General features: G+C 32.2%; 1 protein-coding gene across 3 annotated transcripts in view; it reads left to right on the top strand.

The window, feature by feature from the left end:
- Secp43 (tRNA Selenocysteine associated protein) overlaps nt 1–19,804 on the top strand; it is an 82,682-nt gene that overhangs the window by 22,955 nt on the left and 39,923 nt on the right. For 2 of the 3 annotated variants that reach the window (XM_085822875.1, XM_085822876.1), the window contains exons 3-5: nt 6,501–6,595; nt 11,278–11,371; nt 11,682–11,737. In XM_085822875.1, coding sequence (XP_085679001.1) covers nt 6,501–6,595; nt 11,278–11,371; nt 11,682–11,737 — 245 coding nt within the window. Of the gene's footprint in view, nt 1–6,500; nt 6,596–11,277; nt 11,372–11,487; nt 11,547–11,681; nt 11,738–19,804 lie in introns of those variants that run through there. The other variant, XM_035367929.2, reaches the window with a different exon arrangement.

Genomic DNA, 19,804 nt, shown 5'->3' with positions numbered 1-19,804 from the left:
CACTTTCTTCACTATCGGAAGTGGTATGGCAACTCCAGAATTGGAAAGTCTTTTTGACATAATCAAAAGTTCAAGCTTAATTTTTATAAAATTGCTATAACAGTGTGCAAAATATAATAAGCCAGATCCAATTAGAAGATTAAGAAACAGCCAAATCTGCAACATTAACTGAAATGCCTTAGAATCAATAAAGATAATTTTAGCCTAGCTTATACCACCCATTATACATTAAACGCATATGTGTAAAGCATACCAAAAAAAAAAGGTTGTTGCTTTGAGGTCCGAATTATAGATCATTCCGGATTACGGACTTTGTACTGATAAAAATTGAGTTTTATACTTATTTATATTTTAATGCCAAAGTAAATTTTCTAATATTTAATTTTTATTTCTCATTTCAAATTTGTTATCAAAATTTTGCCATTAGTTCTTGAATATTTAATAGTTTTATCAAGTACACAAGCCGTATTTTGAAGTTTAATTATGATGTTTTTTATAGCTGGCTTCAAAATTGTAATCATTTAAGTGCAGTTTACTGCAGGTAAATTTGTTAAATAAAATCCAGTATTAAAATGCGTAGCATAGGAATATTGGTAAGAATAATAACAAAATAGTTCTCTTAGTAAAATGCCCTGGTGTAGGCCATGAGCCATAAAAAGAAGGGAAACTCTGGTTCTTATTAATACTTTTCTTTTGTATTGTATTTTGAAGCATCATGACATGATTTTATTTTGTAGTCTTTCAATATATTTTTTTGGTGGAATAATTAATAACTTTTTAATGCAGTTACTTACTCAGTTGCTTTGAAATCATGTAGTTGAAAGTTTTAAGAGTGCAGAAATTATGTGTAAAAAAATTTAAAACTGGTTTAAGTAAGGTTAATAATGTGAATTCTCTGTATGAATGTTGATGTCCTCTTCGCTCTGTGTTTGAATCTGAGCTTGCATTGAGAAGTACCCAGTTTTTTAACACTTAAAAAAGTGTTATTGTTTTCAGCTATTCATTAAAAATTTCTTAGTTAAAAATGGTTAGAAGTACAAAAGCATGTTGGCAATGAGTAATGTCATTTATTTAACTTAATTTTATAAAAGCATGTTTTTCATCAGAAAGTAATTGTGTAACAAATGTGATTGTAATTGCAGCTATAGATAAGTACTATTATCTGATTAGTTGTAGCATTTCATTCATGTGAATGAGAGATGCACTGCATCAGCAAAGAGGTGCACGTGTGTGTTTTTACATCGCAAACTTTTCTCTCCCCTCAGAGTCTTTTCTGGTTTGTCTGCTGAGGAGAAAGGCTGCTACAGTGCTCTTGTCATAAATTAGTTTCCTGTACGTGGAATAAATTACATTTTTATGCTTAATGTCATTCAGTGCTGACTTATTAAAATAGAGGGTCAGATCAACTAACGCCATCCTTCAGTGTTGACCTTAATTACACAGTTTTGCTCTTGAACTGTTATTTTTGATTTTGATTCTTTCCGCTATCGCATGTTCCACCAGGACAGTGGCCGATTCCAAAACTTTTGCTGTGATGATTCCACCGTTTATTCAAATCGACTGGTCTCTTTGTCGAATTAGCAACTTCTAAACTGATCATAACAAAAGACAAAATTCAGCTATGTTGTGGCTCATTTGTTGCCACTGTTGTTTGTGGTGTCATCATTCAGACTGATAGCGTCATCCCATATCAGGATTTAAAATGAAAAATTAAAGAAAAATGTTCTGAAATAAAGGCTCAAGAAATTCATCGTCAGCTAGCAAGTGAAGGCCTTGGTGGTCAGAAGGCCAGCGAACTCTTCCGCATTATGAAGCATCGAGCAGAAAATCGTAAATGCAGTGACTCGCTCTTATTTGAACCGCTTAATAAAGTGATGCTTGTTCCTGTCCAAACTATATTAGCATCTTTGTCTTCTGTCACTTTGGATTAAGCGGCAGAAGTAGTTAATCAAATTTAAACAACAGAAACCTTTCTGCTATCATCTCTAATAATGACCCTTCTCCAGTACTGTACTCCATGAGGAAATCAAAGCTTTTCGGAAAGAAGTTTCCGAACTTCAGCATTTGAGGTATTCATCTCGTACCAATTTGTCTGGCCGCTAATATTCCAAGTCGTGTGACAATGAGTTCTACTGGTTCAAGGATAACACAAAAAAGTGTGATTTGTCATATTCCTGTTAAGGAAACTTGGTAAAGGAAGAGAAGGAGCAACTGACTCTTTCCACCCTTACATATCACGCTGCCTTTTCATTATTGACCGATCTAGTGGTAGGTGTTTTCTAATAGATTCAGAAAGTGATACCAGTTTAATTGCCACCAATAAATCTGAATTGAAGGCTGTGGTACTCCGAACTTTTCTTGCTGCCAATGGAACATCCGTTAATGTTTGTGATCTGTCAGTTTTGGTTTAAGATGCAATTTTACTTTCTCTTTAATGTTACATGATCAATCATAGGTGCAGATTTTTAAAATTTCTTCAGTTTATATCCTGATTTATTCAGTAAGAGTCCGATTGAGACCATATGAGACCTTCAAATGTCCCTTATTCTGTAGCTTTGCACATGGTGCCTAACACAGGGTCTGCTGAATGGACTGTTGGTGACTATTGCTGTCTTAATGCACTGTCAAAGAAAAGTATCCTATTATCCTATTATAGTAAAATTTGTTATGTAATTAAAATGTTTAGGCACATTGATCTCATCAAAGCATATTACCAAATTCCCACACATCCAGATGATGTACAAAAAACAACTAATATGTACTCTGGTCTCTTAGAAAGTTTGAGAATGCAGTTTGGTCTTCATAATACTTCAACTTTTCAACGGTTTATTGATGAGGTCATAGTACTTACGTATTAACGCAACCAGACCAAAATTCACATAAAATGCCAAATTTGGCGACCCTACTTACGGCAACCCTACGTGTTATACATAGTTTTGTTAAAAGAGCATGTGGAGATTCACAAAATTTTCCTGCATTTTTGTGCAAATTTTTGTAATTTATGAGAAAATAGCAGTGTTCATGGCTAAAGTCAAGAGTGTGCGCAATGCCATTTTGTGCAATTCTGGGATGTTTTTTTAAGTAAAAATAAGTCGACGTGTACATGGTTATGGCGAATACGGTTTTCAAAATTCTGCAACTTATTCAATTCAAATTCGAAAACGGAAGGGTTTAATTGCTATTTTATATTTTAAAACAAAGTAATATAAAAAACTGTATTAAAAATTATCTGTAATTAATAAATGTACATTTTCTTTCTATTCATACTTTTTTACTCAAACTTACAAATAGCGCCAACCTGGTTGCGATAATACGTAAGTACCGAGGTTATTAGTAACTTGGAATTTGTTTATGCATTTGTTGATCATTTTCTTGTGGCCTCTAATAGTGGACATGAGCACTTAGGATGTTTAAAACTGCAATTTTCTAAACTTCAGGAATATAGTTTGCATACAAATCTTAAAAAATGTCAGTTTGATCAATCTATCGTAGGCATCCCAGGATTTAAAGTTAACAGAGGAAAAGAAATTGAACCCCTTCCTGATTGTGTAAAATGTATCCTAAATATTCCTCAGCTGCAGACCCTCACTCAATTAGCCGATTCTTGCTGCTACAGTGTTCCTGGCGCAAATTACTTTTCTGTGTGGAATAAATTATATTTTTATACTTAATTCTGTCTATGCTGCATCATTAAAATAGGCATTCAGATCAACTAATGCCGTCCTTCATAGGAAAGTAACTGTCTCTTATAATTTCAATTACCTAGTCTAGTGAATCGTGATAATAAGTGAAAATTGCAGTAAGTGACAGTGTATCCGAAATGTTTCACCATTATGAATAATAAGTTGTTAAACATTGCAAAGCAATAATCGCATGTAAGAAAATTATTAGTATGTTCCATCTGGAATCGCCCTGCCTAATTTTTGCATTATTGCAGCTTGCAATTGCAATAACAGTGTAAATTATTAACTAATCCTTTGTTAAATGCTGGACTTATTTTCAGTAAATATATAAATGGAATATATTTTCAGAAACTAATTTTGGCTGTTTCATATAGAACTAAATGCACTTTGTTAAATAAATAGGCATGCTTATGATGTTCACTGACAGATATGTGGATTTGAATTTCATACTTAAGCAAACAAAGACTGCACACTTAGGGAAAGAGGTGCCTTTGTGGTTTGTGGAGGATATGTTAAGGGAACTGGTCTCTTTTTTTTTCTCCCCCCTTTTTTAAATATACTGCGTAAATAAATCACAAAAACTTCATTTTGTCCTCCCATTTGAATTCCATTTTTCTGCCTTACCTGGTAGAAAAATGATCTGATCTATAATCATTCTGCTTTATTGTTGTGTACTAAAATTTTAGTAACATTATTTATTGTGAAGTAGTTCATTATTTTTTCAGTAAATATTTAAAAAGCAGTATTTACTTGCAAATGATTAAACCTATGCAATCTGTTTTCCAGAGCTTCAAGTAAAAATAAACATGCATAATTTAAGTGTTTCTAGATGATTGTTCAGGCAGAAAGTGAGGGTTTTTTTTTTTTTTTTTTTTTTTTTTTTTTTATTTATTTAAGTATGGAAAGCATACAAAGTCTAACTGCTTAAACAGAGAGATGCTTTTGTGGAGGACTTTCAGTGGGAAACTGGCTAGTATTCTCATTACAGTGGGGGAAAACAATGAAAATACCTACAAAACCAGCTTATTTGCCAAGATTTAAACCAGAGTCGAACTAATAATGTTAGGCCTTAACTAGCTTCCATAGCTTTAGGTAGACATGAACTCGCGTAATATTATTAAGAAGTCTTGGCATTATTTTTTAAACCGAGACCATCCTGATTAATACAAAACATTCTTGCAATAAATAGTTAAAGTAAATTTTGCTGCAAGCGAATTGTTCATACAGAAAATGTTTCAGATAAAATTAAATACATGTACATTTGTTAAGCAAAAATATGAGTTGATTGCTTCTTTAATTGAGCATGGCAAAGCATATAAGAATAAGGATGTCTTTGTGGAGGACTGTTAAGAGAACTAGTTTGTATTCTTGGAAGGCTACGAAGATACCCAAACATCTATATTGTTCGCTGGAATTTGAACCCATATCAATCTGCCGCTATTAAAAGTAAGTCTGAACTATTCCAAAGCTGAGCCAAATATTTAATTCTTTTGCTATTATTATATTGTAATTCTAAATGCCAATATGCAATTATATAGTTTTAACTAAAAAGTAACTGCAATGAATCATGAACTTTATTCATTCAATAAAAGATAGCTTAAAGATCTTGCGCTTTGTTAAATGAATATATTCTGAAAAACATCAGCACATGGAAGTTTAATTAAGATCTTATATTCGTGAACTGACAGCACTTCACAAAAGGTGCTTCTAGATTATTCTGTTCCTCTGGTCAGTCAGTTTCTGAGGCATGATCATGTCTGCAGATTTTGTTTTTCAAGGACACTATTTTATATTAAAAGTAAATGTAATGAGTGTCCCTCAAGGTGTAATAAACCACAAGGACTAATAAATTTAACTGTAATTATATTGCAATTCTAGTTAATGTGTACATAGGATAATTACAACTGTGGCTATAATTTTATTGTGTTTGTAATTATAAATTATGTAATTACAATTATGATGTAATTATATTATTTATGATACAATTATATTGCAATTGTGTTGCAGTTGAATCAACTGCTATTAAAGCTGCAATATAATTGAAGGATTTCAAATTACAATTACATTGTAATTCAATTATTAATCAATTACATTGTAATTTATTTATGCCCAACTCTGATTTGGGCCCCTCCAGCGGCCGAGTGGTAAAATAAGTCACTAAACACTGGTAGTTCCATCCGAGGTTTGAATCCTACGAACAGGCTGACTGCATGGACCATTTTCATGGTTTCCCTTAGAAAGTCCTCCACGAAGGCATCCCTCCCCTTAGGCAGATAGTCCTCAAGGCTTTGCCATAATTACCTAAACCAAACCAATTTGTATGTGTAAAATAAAAATAACAAAATACATCAAGTAAAAGAAAGAAATAAAAAAATTAAATAAATTATGTATTTATGTGTGTATATATATATGTATATATATATATATATATATTAAAGAAACTGAAAACAGGAGGGATTAGCTTTTTTAGGATCGGCTAAAAATTTTTCTACCCTTATTGCTTTCGCCAGAGGTCATCAAAAAATTTTCTAGTTAATTTTTCTGGTATGCATGCAGTATAGATGCATGTGAAGCAGGACATAGTCATTATATAAATATTCTGGACATTATGTGTCATGTTGGTTAAATTGTCAAGTTAAAATTCCTGCAGTCAGTATGCATTACTTTTTGAATCTTCTGTATGTATGGTTTAACATGTGATCATGCTTTCTTTTTAATCTCCTTTAACTATTGGTTTGAATTATAAAGTTAATATTCTTATAGTTTATAAATTTTTTGTACCTTTTTAACTTTGTGTAATTTTCATTTCACTTTTAGTTAGATTCAAACATTGATGAAGATTTTTTGATTCAGACTTTCAAGATATTAGATGAGCCTCTTTGCAGCGTAAAAATCATTCGAAAAAATACAGAGTATGTTATAAATACATTGTTATTTTTTCCTTTCCTCCCTTTTTTGAATTATAGAGATTAAATTATACTATACTCCTTCATTTTTAGAGAAGTGCTAAAACTTTTTATTTTTGAAGCTGCAAAACTGATTATTTTTGTTGGCTTTTTTAATGTAATTTTGGAACAGAAATAATAATAAAAAAGCTCTTAATGTTTTATTATCATTCAACTTAAAAAATCTTGGAAAGTTAAAAGATTAATGTTTAATTTTAATATATGAATAAATTTTTTGTTATGAAAACTAACATTTAAAATGTGACTATTTTTGTCAAGCTGAAGCTGACTATGTTGTCATATAGATGTCATGGTCAATCTTTTATATATTAATTATATGTAATTCATTATTTTTGGAATGACTTTGGTAAATTGTGTAAAAGTTATGTATTTGTTTTGACGGTAATTTCTGGAAGAAACGCCGCAGCATGTAGTGTTTGAAATATGTTGAGACTTAAATATTCAGTGGATGTGGTATTTCTACCAATGCAGCCCTTGTGTGCACACACAAAAAAATTCATTAATATGTTGTAAATAGCTTGGATTACCGTGGTGCTGCCTCTTCTCACAGAAAATCATACATATGCTTTTTATAAAATTTATTATATTTTTATTCTTTCCCTTGAATGGATCTGTGTGCCTTATTGACTCCAAACGAGAGTATATTCTTTCCTCATTTAAATTAGAATTCATATCAGTTTGAATAGTGTCAGTGTCTGTCCTTTAATGAATCTTCCAGGATTCCTCATTTCCCATCCCCTTTCCATTGTAAATCTACTATTTATTTATGCCCAACTCTGATTTGGGCCCCTCCAGCGGCCGAGTGGTAAAATAAGTCACTAAACACTGGTTCTTTCAAATGAGACACAACTCCATCTACATTGCATTAACAAACTCTGATGTAGTTCTTTCTCTCCCTTTAGCATTAATCAGTTCTTCTTGGCATTCTACCAGCTACAGATCCCATCAACTTTACTATAAGTACTTATTGGATAGTTTATAAGGTATTTTTCCCACTTTTTTAACGTGCCTTTGTGGTTTAGATACTCATAATTTAAGATACATATTATTATTTAAGTGTTCCATAACTTGGCACATATTATTGAGGCACATATTACTGAACACTCTGCTGAATGCTTAGTAAACATTACTGAGGATTTGAAAATTTGCTTAATTATAATTACTATACATTACTCAACACATTGCTGAATGCTTAGTACACATTACTTGGGACTGAAAATAAACACTTGCTTAATTATGCTGTTTACAGAGATATGTGCATCTATCCATTTAGATACTTATTTTATGCGTACACATATCTGTGGATTTAAATTTATATACTTGAGAGATTTTTAGTAATACAGTTTACACTTGTTGTATACCTGTTCGGTGAGTGCCTATTTAAGTGCTGTTCATTCCTTGGTACATCTACTGAACACATTACTGAAGATTTGAAGGTATATACATATGAGGTATTTCTCCCGCCTTCCTAGCGTGCTTTCGTCGTGTAGTGGTCAGCACACTGAGCCGGTATTTCAGAGGTCCGTGGTTCGATTCCCAGTGAAGGCGATTGCTAATTTTTCATCTCTCCGACTTCCAAAAATCCTAATGTCTCTACAAGTTTTTTAGTAAGAAAGAAGAATTTTTTTTTAAAATGCCACCTGAACAAATTGGAATTGGAGCAGCAGCTTATGTATTTGAAATGGACGAGTGATGCATTTGACGTTGGGGAACGGCGAAAGAAACTTGAAAATATACCACAATAAAAGCGAGCCAAAATAAGAAGGCCAGATGTATAAAACGACTTTGCAAAGTGGATAAAGGAGCAATAAGTATCTTTTCTGAAATATAAGACAGATATTAGCGACAAGAAAAAAATTATAGATAATAAATATGGATGAAACGACTCTCCTGCAAACAGAACTGTTGATGAAACTGGTGCAAAAACTAATGACAAAATTAATTTCATTTGCGTTTTTATTTACATGAAAGAACTTCATTCATTTATGTGAAGTTTGTGCCGCAGATGGTCACGAGCTAATCCCAGTAATTATTTTTAAAAGGAAAACTATTCCAAAGGTAGATTTTTCTAATGACAGATTATTTGTGCAAACGATAATGGATGGGTGTGTGAAACAATCAAGAGGGGGCTATAAAAAGTTTGGCGATGTCATAAGGGATCTGTTTTCCAACCGAAAAAGGTGTTGATAAAAGATTTCTTACATTCTCATTTACTTGGTTATGTGAATATCAGATGTCAAAAATAGCAGTAATTTCTGGTAGATTGACAAAAATCTTACAACTGTTATATTTGTAATTTAATAAATCTCTAAAAGCTGAAGTCTGAAAGCGTTGGGAAGTGCTGCCGGAGTGAAGGATTACGCACTTAAGCAAAAGCAGCAAAATGCATTGAACATCTTATGAAGAAATGCTTAGAAATCATTGAAAATAAATATATCGTCAATGATATCAGAATTCAAAAAAGCTAAAATTATATTCCCAGATAAAGAGACTGTAAAGCAAAGGGATGAATGTGACGATCTGGCGGACCTTGAACTATTTATATCAGAACTTGCTAAATCTTTTTAAATTCAGATAGGAAAGAATCAGATTTGCTGTTTAGTTACAGTTTGCTGTAATTATTTTTGTTAGCTAAAGTAAAACTTCAAATTTTCTTCTGTCGTTCAATTTAGTATCTCATTGCTGCAATATTTTTTATAACATAGTATGAGTACTAAGTATATGGAATTTTTTAGTGGAAAAATATAAGTACCTTCACAAAAAGGTAAGTATATTTTCAACATTTCTCACGTATAATTTATTTTTGAGTTTATAGTTTCATTTCCTATAATTTTCTAAGTTCCTTAAATGTGGCATTTCTTCTGGAAATTAAAAAAGTTAAATTGGTGAAACCTTAGATCATGAATGGGTTTTTTTCAATAAAAAATGACTTGGCTGAAAACAGTGTTTCAAGAGATGAAAAAATAAGCCAGCAACTAATATTCCAAAATGTAGTTAATTGTTTACAGGAAATGTCTTTCTGTCTCTTTCATAGTCTATACAGCATCTGTACCATCCATGTATTATATCATCATATATCCATATTTCATATCCTGAATTCCTGAACTCAAAAATGTTCACATCCAGGGCTAAAAAATTAGAAGATAATTACAAGTATAGTACTAAGTCCGAAATCGAACCTCAAAACCACAAACGTTTTTCTTGGCTTTACGCATGCGCATTTGATACCCCCTCCACGCATAATAAAACATCTGGAGAGTCTCAATTCTTAATTTTGCTTTACTAAATGAAATACCTTGTTATTGAAGAAAACAATCATTTTAGCATAAATTTGTACGATTAGTAATTTGCCTCCGTTGTTGCATCTCTGCTTGCCACATATCTCAAACCGAAACATTCCACATAGATAAATCGTTGATTTGACGCCAACCAGGCAAATCGTTATACTTTCTTTTAATTCCCACATGTTTATCAAAACTTGACAACTTGAGTAATGACTCGTGTAGCAATGCCTAAACAATTTTTTTATGTTAGTAATTGAATAATAAAGGAATATGGTAACCTTGTATGTTGACAGTACCCTTGGCGATGATTACAGATTTAAGTTAAATGCATTAAAGCAAAAATTTCTTTCCATATGCTAAAAATAGATACTGTTGTAGACCCAAAGATTACATTTAGGGCTATTTGAATTAAGAATAACTGATTTGTTATTCACATAAACCGAGAACCAGCGCCAGGGCTCGTATGGCCGCACAGAGTCGCAGAATTTAGGACCTACATAGACTGCATCAGGTGGTAAAGATATCTAGTGCTGGCCCTTATGTGAGAATTTATTTATCAGAACTCTGATACGCCTTAAGCATGTGCAAGAAATAGACATAAATATAATAAATAACTAAACTAATACATTTCAGGCTTAATTGTCTCAGTGCATGATAGAAGCAAGATAAAATTTAACAGAAAAAGCTTTTCCAATTAACAGATTTTTTAAAGAAATGTGGAGAAGTGGTAATAAATGAGGATGATACAAAAGAAGTTTTTCATTGTGATCACAATGCTTCTCAATCATCAATCAATAATTGAATGGCAAAATCTGTAGTATAGTTCTATATCCAGGAAATGCCGCTACCGGTAGTGAAGAAAGTGACAGAGAAGTTACTGAAAATGAGAAAATTTCGATTGACAAATAAGTTGGAATTCTCGAAACAGCAGTTACAAGATTTCAACAATGTAACTGAACAAGAGATTATGTCTACAGAATTAAAGAGGAAGTATTAGCACAAAACACAAAGCAACTCAAACAACTTACATTGAGAGAAATGTTTACTAAGGTGAACAAATAAATATTAAGCTTTTTTTTTAAATTTTGATACCCTTTAAATCATAAATACTTCATTATTTCGTAAATTACGATTTCATATTTTTAGCTTTATAATTTCTATATGCTATCTTACTAGATTTAAACTGATGATCTAACATGCGGAAAAATCCTAAATCCGGAATCGCTGAAGTCCCGATGAGTCCAGATTTCGGACTTTGTACTATATATGCCTAATTTAAGTTCCTTATTATTAATATTAAACTTAATATATTTTGATTATTAAGGATATTTTTCCTCTTTTTAGATCCTTATGTTACGGCTTCTTAGAGTTTCCAGACGAAGATATTGCTCAAAGGATTTTACATAGATATAACGGAAAACCTATTCCAAATACAACAGTAAGTTTGAATTTCATTCTTCAGAAGCTCTAAGATGTGGATAGGCTAGGCTACTGATGCCATCTCAGTTATGAGTTGCTAAATTTGCTCTTTCTTTTTTTCTTTTGAACTTGCAGCGAAAGTTGCTGTGATAGCAAGAATGATCTTACTGAATGAAGAAGGATGTATAATAAAGGTTTAGTTATTGATTGATAATATAGCTTATACAACTGTGGCGAGAACACTTCAATTTGATTTAATTTTGACTGTCATGATACTGACAGTTTAAAGTAAATGTGGTGTGATGTTAATGATGTTTTTTCTTTTTCAGTCGAAGAGATTCAAGTTGAACCACGCAAATTACTCCAAGGACGGTGTAAATACTCAGTAAGTATTCTTTAAATAACCTTAGTACAAATTTTGGCAGTAAATTCCTTGTTTGTGTACAGCTGCCATTTTTTTAAATGAATATCCTCTTCATTTTTAATAGATAAGCTGTAGCAATATGTACACTCTTTAGAAAATAGTTAGCATTTTTAATTGCTGTATCATTCAAAACAGTCTTTCCTTCTTTTCAGTATTTTTTTATTACATTTCCAATAGAATTTTATATATTTATTTATCTTGTTTTGGATATCATTGTGGCTTTTGATTTAGATCTAAAATAGTATTCCAAAAGATGTGTGTTCCAAGGTTGCAGAATTAATGTAATTTGATAATTGTATTTGTTAAAAAAGTGAAACAGGTGTACCAAAGTTAATGTAAATCCATCTTGTATGATGTTTTTTCGGCATTATATTTAGACTTCTGCCCTCTCTGCAGACACTTGTAGGTATTGCAGTAGCAAGATAAAAATTCTGCTTAATGTCTTTTGTAATCATTCATCGCCTAGATGAGGAGTTTTAAACAAGTGTTTATCCATGCATCACTGTTTTGTTAGTTAAAATAGCAATTTATCAGGCAATTTTTGTTTGTTGTAGTTTAATTTTCCTTTGTATTGTGGAATTAATGGTAGATATGCGAGCAACTTTGCTGTTTTTTATGCAATGTAATTTTCCAAAGTACGTTCAAGAAAACAGATAGCTGTTGAGCTTTTATTTTTTAAAGTAATGGATGAAAAATTTCTTTTATATCCAGTTGTGGCTTCTAAGAATTATAGCATACAGAATTATAGAATGCTTTTTTTTTTTCATATTGAATAGTTATTTATTTAGAAATCTGTGGAGTTATTTATTTTATAAATCTTTCGAACATCTTTTATGAATATTAGGCTACACTTACATTTAATTGCTAGCGGTTTCTGTAGGTGGCTTTATATGAGTGTTATCTAATCATCCTTGCATATGTTTTGTATTTATAAGTAAAAGACCAAAAATCTGCATACCTTGGACGTAAGCAGATTTTGGATCTAAATGAAAAATCATTAGACTAAAAAAGTGGAAAAATACAAAAAAATTTTAAATGATGTTTTTGTGTTACATCTGTATGTATGAACAGAATAAAGGATTGTTTTTCCCAAAATGGATTCAAAAGATTTTTTCGTGAGGTCTCACATAATTAAAAAAGCAAGTACCTTAGAATGTTGAAATTTTGTATATGGAACTGCTATAACATGTAGTTGTGCACCTCTGTTTTGGGCTGCAATTGAAATCACTGAACTTATATATACAGGGTGAGCCAGTAATAGGACGAAATTATGATAAAGAAGTGTGGTTTGTGAGAAAGTGCTCACAAGGAAGTCGAATTTTTTTAGGTGCAAAAAAAATTTGTTTAGTTAAAAACGTCGCCAACAGAGACCGCTGATGACCCGAAACACAGGAAACAGGACAACGGTATGCTCCATTCAAATTTTGCAATAACAATTGTTCAACATGACCTCCAGAACATTGTGAAACACAATGCCCGTTTCAGCTGAATGCAGCATGCTGATCACTGTGTCTTAACTTAAGTTACTCAATAGGAATCGTTTTAATGGATTGGCGGTGTTCCATCCTGCATAAAGCTTATGACAGATGACACACCTCTTTGATTTAGTGTGGGCATGCAAAACAGTGAGGTAACACTTAGTGTTTACTGTGCATGTTTTCCAGCCAGAATGTGACACGATTCTTCAAAGAATGGTCAGACAATGAAAGATGATGAGAACTACCAGTCATACCAGATTTCCAAGTTGGCTGAATGCAGTAACTTCGTCGTGTATTCATGAGGATTCACTGTCACCCATATAAGAGTGTTCTGGATGTTTGACATCCCCGTGTCGTATGAAGTGCGCCTCATCCATCCAGAAAACGTTGAAGAACCACTGAGGGTGGTTTTCAATTCTTTCCATAGTCCACTCAGCAAATGATTCCTCTGTATGTGTGTCTCCCAGTTGTCACTCATGCAATGACTAGTCTCCGTGGATGATTCTGCTGCTGTATAATTTGTAGTGGTTTCCACCACAGTAATTCTGCCCTTCGCCAACGAGGATCTACCACTTCATGACCGATCCTCCAAAGAGCCAGTTTCTTCAAACTGTTTGACAAGCTTCAGTATTCCAGAACACGATATGGGGCCATTCTTGTACTCCTTTCGGCGTATTTGGGTAATTCTGAAAGTGAATGAGAAATCCTTATGTATCACGGTCTTTTATTGCAAGATTAATTTGCATAATTCTGCTGAATATCATAATTTCTTTCGTTTTTTATGAAATTTAAAGTTTTAATGAACCTTTGCTCACCTTGTTTATATACCCACTCTGTTATCCAGCTCAGTTTTTTATTCTTATATGTTGGTAAATTGTGTATTTTTTGCTTTAAAAGTGATTGTATTATGTTTTTCTTTATGTTCTGGTTAAAGATTTGTGACTTTAGTTAATCTGCCTCTGTTAGTTATAGAATTATCAACAATTTAAAAGTTTAAGTGTCGCTACGTCTAACAAGGCCACCATTTGTTTACATTCAAAATTCTTTGTAGAATAGTGAATTAAGTCGGTGCACCAACTTCACTGTCCCCCCCCCCCCCCGGTATCGGATCCAAAGTTAACTCTGAATTTTGTGTGCAGAAAATGTCTTGTTGGCTACTGGCCAAATTGCTTGTCTTTGAGCAGAAACTGTCGAAATTTTAATTGACGAAAAGTTTTTTTAAAACTGTTTTGAATGGTATTTCGTGTTTTATTTGTTATTATTATTAACCCAAAGGGCTATTAGTCTAAAAATGGCATATTGGATCGTTTTACTTTCTGCACTGATTCGCTTTTCAGACTGTTGCCACCAAATATTATCACCAAGTATTATATTTAAAAAAACTAAATAATGAAGAATCTGCATGAATGTTTCTCACATTGTGATAAAACAATGGTACCTAGAGCCATCAAATTTTGAATATTGTAGTCGTCCAATCAAACATGGTCATTTAAAGGCCTGATTTTAGAATTTGTGTTATTATCTGTTTCAGTTTTTATAAAAATTTAATAACTCAACGATTACGAAGTGTGCAATGGGAGGAAACATTTTTATCTCCAGTGCATGAGACTGTATCGGAAATTCTTAAGATATCTTTTTAAATTATCTTTTGATATTGCTGCTGGATTGAATTTTATGGCTGAAGTGCGAAGAACATGATATTAAATAAATAAAAATAACACTCAAAACGTTAGAAAATATTTAGTAAATAAAAATAACATTTAAAACGTTAGAAAAAGTGCCCCTTTTGGCATAATATAAAATAATTTTTTATAGCCCAAAGGGCATTAGCACAGGAGGGCTATTAATTTCATTTTTGCATTTTGCGTTGTTGTTTAAATGTTCGTGTCATTTTTCAAATTGTTGCCACTAAATATAATCTCCTTGAATGAATAATAATGAAGAATCTGCATAAATGTATGTATGTTTCTCGCATTGCGATAAAACAGCAGAACCTAGAGCCGTCAAATTTTGAATAATGTAATCCTCCACCAAATATGGGCATCTGGAAGCCCTAATTTAGGATTTGTTTTATTATAGAGTTTTTGTAACACTTTAATGAATTATTTGAGTAACAATCGCAATGATTTCAAAGTGAGCGATGGCAACACTGTACCGGGGGGGGGGGTAGAACATTTTTATCTCCAGTGCGCCAGACTGTGTATTGGAAATTCTAAAGATATGCTAGTTTTAAAATTCTTTTGCGATATTGCTGTTGAATTGAATTTTATGGTTTAAGTGTGAAGAACATGATATTTAATAAATAAAGGTAACACAGAAAATGTTAAAGAAATGCCCATTTGGGCATGGTGTCCACATTAATATGTTTATATACAATGTCTGGCTATTAATTTCCAGAACTCATGGAATAACTCAGAAGAAAAAAAAAAGGATTTAATATGATTCAAATGAATGAAAAGTAATTCCCATCAGCTGTAATGCATGTCTGTGCTTGGCTGTACAAATTTCGGAAAGAAGTTTCAAAGTCCTCTTTTGGAATGTTCTTTAATAGTAACGTTACAGTTTTCTTGATGGCTTCGACAACCTGAAATCTTGTTCCCTTCAGCGAATTTTTCAGCTTAGAAAACAGGAAAAAGTCTGCGGGTGCTAGGTTTGGAGAGTATGGTGGATGCTGCATTTCAACGACACCATGCTGAGCTAAGAATCGCCTTACAAGCAATGCAATGTGTGGTCAGGCATTGTCATGTAGCAGCAGCCAACTCCCATTTTGTTGAAAATGAGGCCTCACTCTACGAATTTGTTTTCAAAGTCGGTCAAGAACTTCTGTGTAGAACTGTCCATTGATAGTCATGTTAGGAGGAAGAAATTCATGATGAATGAGTTCATCGCAATCGAAGAAAGTGATTAACATGACCTTGATTTTGGACTTTTCAAATTGAAAATTTTTCTGCCTTGGTGAACTTAGAGACCGCCATTCGGAGCTTTGACGCTTGGTTTCAGGGTCATATTGGTAATATCAAGACTCGTCTCCCATGACTATCCTATCCAGGAACGCAGGGTCAGCATCAGCTTTGTTGATAAGTTCACCACATGCGTCCAGTCTCAATTGCTTTTGTTCATCCCTTAAATGGTGAGGAACTAATCTGGAACAAATCTTGCGTTTGCCTAGGTCTTGCGTCAAAATTCGCTGAACCGTCTCTTTGTCCGTGTTGAATTCATTGGCAAGTACTTGAGTAGTCAATCGACGATCACATTTCACTATATTGCTGACTTTTTCAATTGCTTCCAGTGTGCATACGGACTGCGGCCAACCTGTGTGTGGATCGTCTTCGACGTTTTCACGTCTGTCCCGAAAGCGTTTAAACCATTCAAACGGTCTTGAGCGGGATACTGCTTCGTCGCCGTAAACTTGTTTTAACATTTGGTAGGTTTTTGCAGCTGTCTTGCCCAATTTGAAGCAAATTTAATGTTAATTCTTTGCTCCATTTTCACTTCGACAATAGGAATTTAAGAGCTACGTTTTAATGCACCTTTTCACGAGAACCACTTACATCAGAATGGCACCGATTGCACTGCACATACATAAGAAAACGCTCTTTGATATGCAATCATTAGTGCCATCGTCCAACTTTTCGTTCTCCTACAGTTACGTCAGTCCTGGAAATTAATAGCCGGACCTTGTATATATACAGTAGAAAAATATGCCGAATATAATTGTTCTAAATGAAATTAAAAATGAAAAAAGTGTACAGATTATTTTGTGTCTTTTCCAAATATCTTTTTACAGTAGTTTGATTCAAAACTTAATTTGCAATATTTTTATTTATTTCTTTTATACGTAAGTAAACAAGACGATACTATGAGAAAATGATCGTCTTGGCATGATTGGAAGAGTATGAATCTGGGAAAACAATATAGAATATAATTTTTATAATGTTTGCTGTAAAATGTTATTCAAGTTTTTTAAACAATGACAAATTAAAATCTATTATAACATTTTCAAAAGTTAAAAATTTAAAGTTTTGCTCTGGTTCCCTTTTTTGAAACAGTAAACTTGTTGAACTTTCACAAATTGGAAGAAAATAACTACTATTTTTATTTCCTTCTGCTCAAAGTACATAGCCATTACTTCATGATCACTCACATGGTTTTCTTTTCTAATTTCCTTTCTCCTTTTTTTTTTATACCACCTTCCCCACCTTTTTTTTGGCTATTACTTGCAATTGCAAGAGTAGTTTGAGTTGTTTAAAAACTGATTATTCTGATGCAACAAAATACAGTTTTTATTTCTGGTTGTAATATAAATTTAAAATATAGTATTTTTCTGATAAGGGAGCAGTAATGTGAATGGTGGTGTAAAATATAGCTTGAAAATAGTAATGGCAAGCCTAATGAAACAAAATACATATAGCTACTTAAAAATAGAATCATAATTTTTTGGAATGTAATCATGATTTTTTAAAGTCTTTAACTGTAGTTAAATTCTTTTTCCTGAAAGGATTTAGTTATGGATTCTTCATTTTTTAGCAATAACCAAATCATAAAATCTGTTACATTTCCATATGAAAATTTTTCATAAAAGTTGCTCAGATTCAAAATATGTCTAATTAGAATGTTTGGCGTGGTTTGTAGTGCGAGAAGAAAAGTCTGTTTACATTGGCTGCTGCCTTATTAATAGAAGATTGCCTATAATTCAGCAACGTTGCACAAAATATTTACTTAGCAACAGTTATAAAAGCAATAATCTATAAAATATAACTTGCTTCAATTTTGAATGAAGGAAGTTGCTGTCAAAAATGACCAAAGCCATCTGCATTTCTTTTGTTGACATTTGAAAGGTTGTAGAGATTTCAGTTTGAAGAATTTTCTATCTTCTATTGTGCTAAGATTAATATATAAAATGTTTTGCTGAAAATTGTGGCCACTGGACTGTATATATTATATTACGTATTTATAACATAAGGGAAAAATGTAATGATGTGGGTATATAAGGAATTATTGCTAAGTCATGTGTAATTTTTTAACATTTCAAAGAAATAATATATTTATCCGTGCAACAGAATGTTTTTGCACTTCTCAGTGGGCACAAGATTGTTAATAACATAATATCTGCTGTTTGAACAACAAATCCCCCCCTCTAGAATTTTACATATTTCCTAGCTGCCCTCTGTGTTTGTTTTACAAGAAACTTGTTTTTTTTTTATACATTTCCCAATAAATTGCCAGTTCTCCCGATTTTTAATTTTTAGGCTTGATTAATGAAAGTTTTTATACTAACAAAGAAATTAAATAGCTCAAAATCACCAAATCTTCTGTTTTTTAATTTTTAGCCTATACTAATGAAAGTCATTTTGGTAAAGACTTTTTCACAGCAGATTATCCATGTACTCCAAACTGCCTGTATGTGTCCAGTATCTTAAATTTGCTGCACATTTAGCAAATGTAATGTGTTTAATTATTAATCTTTTCATAGAATGAAAATGCATTTGCGTTTGAACCTGATAGCCAATTGTAGAACAATTAACCTGCATATAAATGATAAAGCACATTAGACATTTCCTTAATTTACAAAGAATTTTAAGGTATGCAAATTAAATAATGTGCAAAAACTAAAATTATTACTTGAAATAAGATCTAACATTGTATTTCTTGGAGGTTGGGTAATTTTTGTATCCCAAAACTGTTTGCTTACCTAAAATACATAAATTTAGTAAATTTGAATGCAATTTATTTTTCCTAATTTTTAGAAGTTCAACAGGTTTTCTGTTTCAGAGAGTTCATATGAATTCAGTTGATTTAAATTTGCCATGATATTGTGGTAAATAGAACACAGTATGTCCGTGTGCATGCATTGATATGGTGCAATTTGAATTATTATCATACATTAAAAACCAGCACCAAAAGTTCTAATTTCAACATAACGGCTTCTCAAAGAATATTTTTTCTTATCATTAAAAGTTTACTTTTCTTGTACTTGAATAAGAACTATTTTCAGCGAAAACACTGTGGTAAGATGAATTACGTAATACAATTCTGCTGTTAGGTTGCAAGTTAGACAGTGATTTTTTTTTTTACAAGCCAACTTTTATAATCTGCATACCCTTTTTCCTCCTGATAATTTCCCTAAATTTTTTTTTTTTTTTTTTTTTTTTTTTTTTTTTAAAGCTTAATGATCTTGGCACTTTTTGTATATGTGTCCTGTCAAATTTTGGTTTTAGTGTGCCCAAAATTTATCCAGGTTTCTTTAGTTATATAACTTAGCTTAATCTTGTGCATCATGATAGTTTTTACATATCTTAGATATCTGTGTCCCCAGCATTGAATATCATTCCATTCAATTAAAATTGGCTGGCATCTTTATTTTTTATATGCAACTCCTAAATCATTCAACATTTGTTCTACTGTGCAAATGAACAGATTTGGAAAATCAGCTTTATCATTTATAACAGTTGCTGTTTTCTTGCAAGTAGAAATTTTGTTTTGTAAAAAGATGCCATGAACTTTTGTATGTATTTTTAAAGTTAGCTCAGAATGTTGTTTGGTTCAGTTT

Source organism: Stegodyphus dumicola, chromosome 8 (assembly GCF_044657685.1).
Source record: "Stegodyphus dumicola isolate Sdum_Otavi_A_Nest chromosome 8, ASM4465768v1".
NCBI lineage: Eukaryota > Metazoa > Arthropoda > Arachnida > Araneae > Eresidae > Stegodyphus > Stegodyphus dumicola.
The sequence above is the reverse complement of the archived record's forward strand: the minus strand, read 5'-3'. Positions and strand labels throughout refer to the sequence as shown.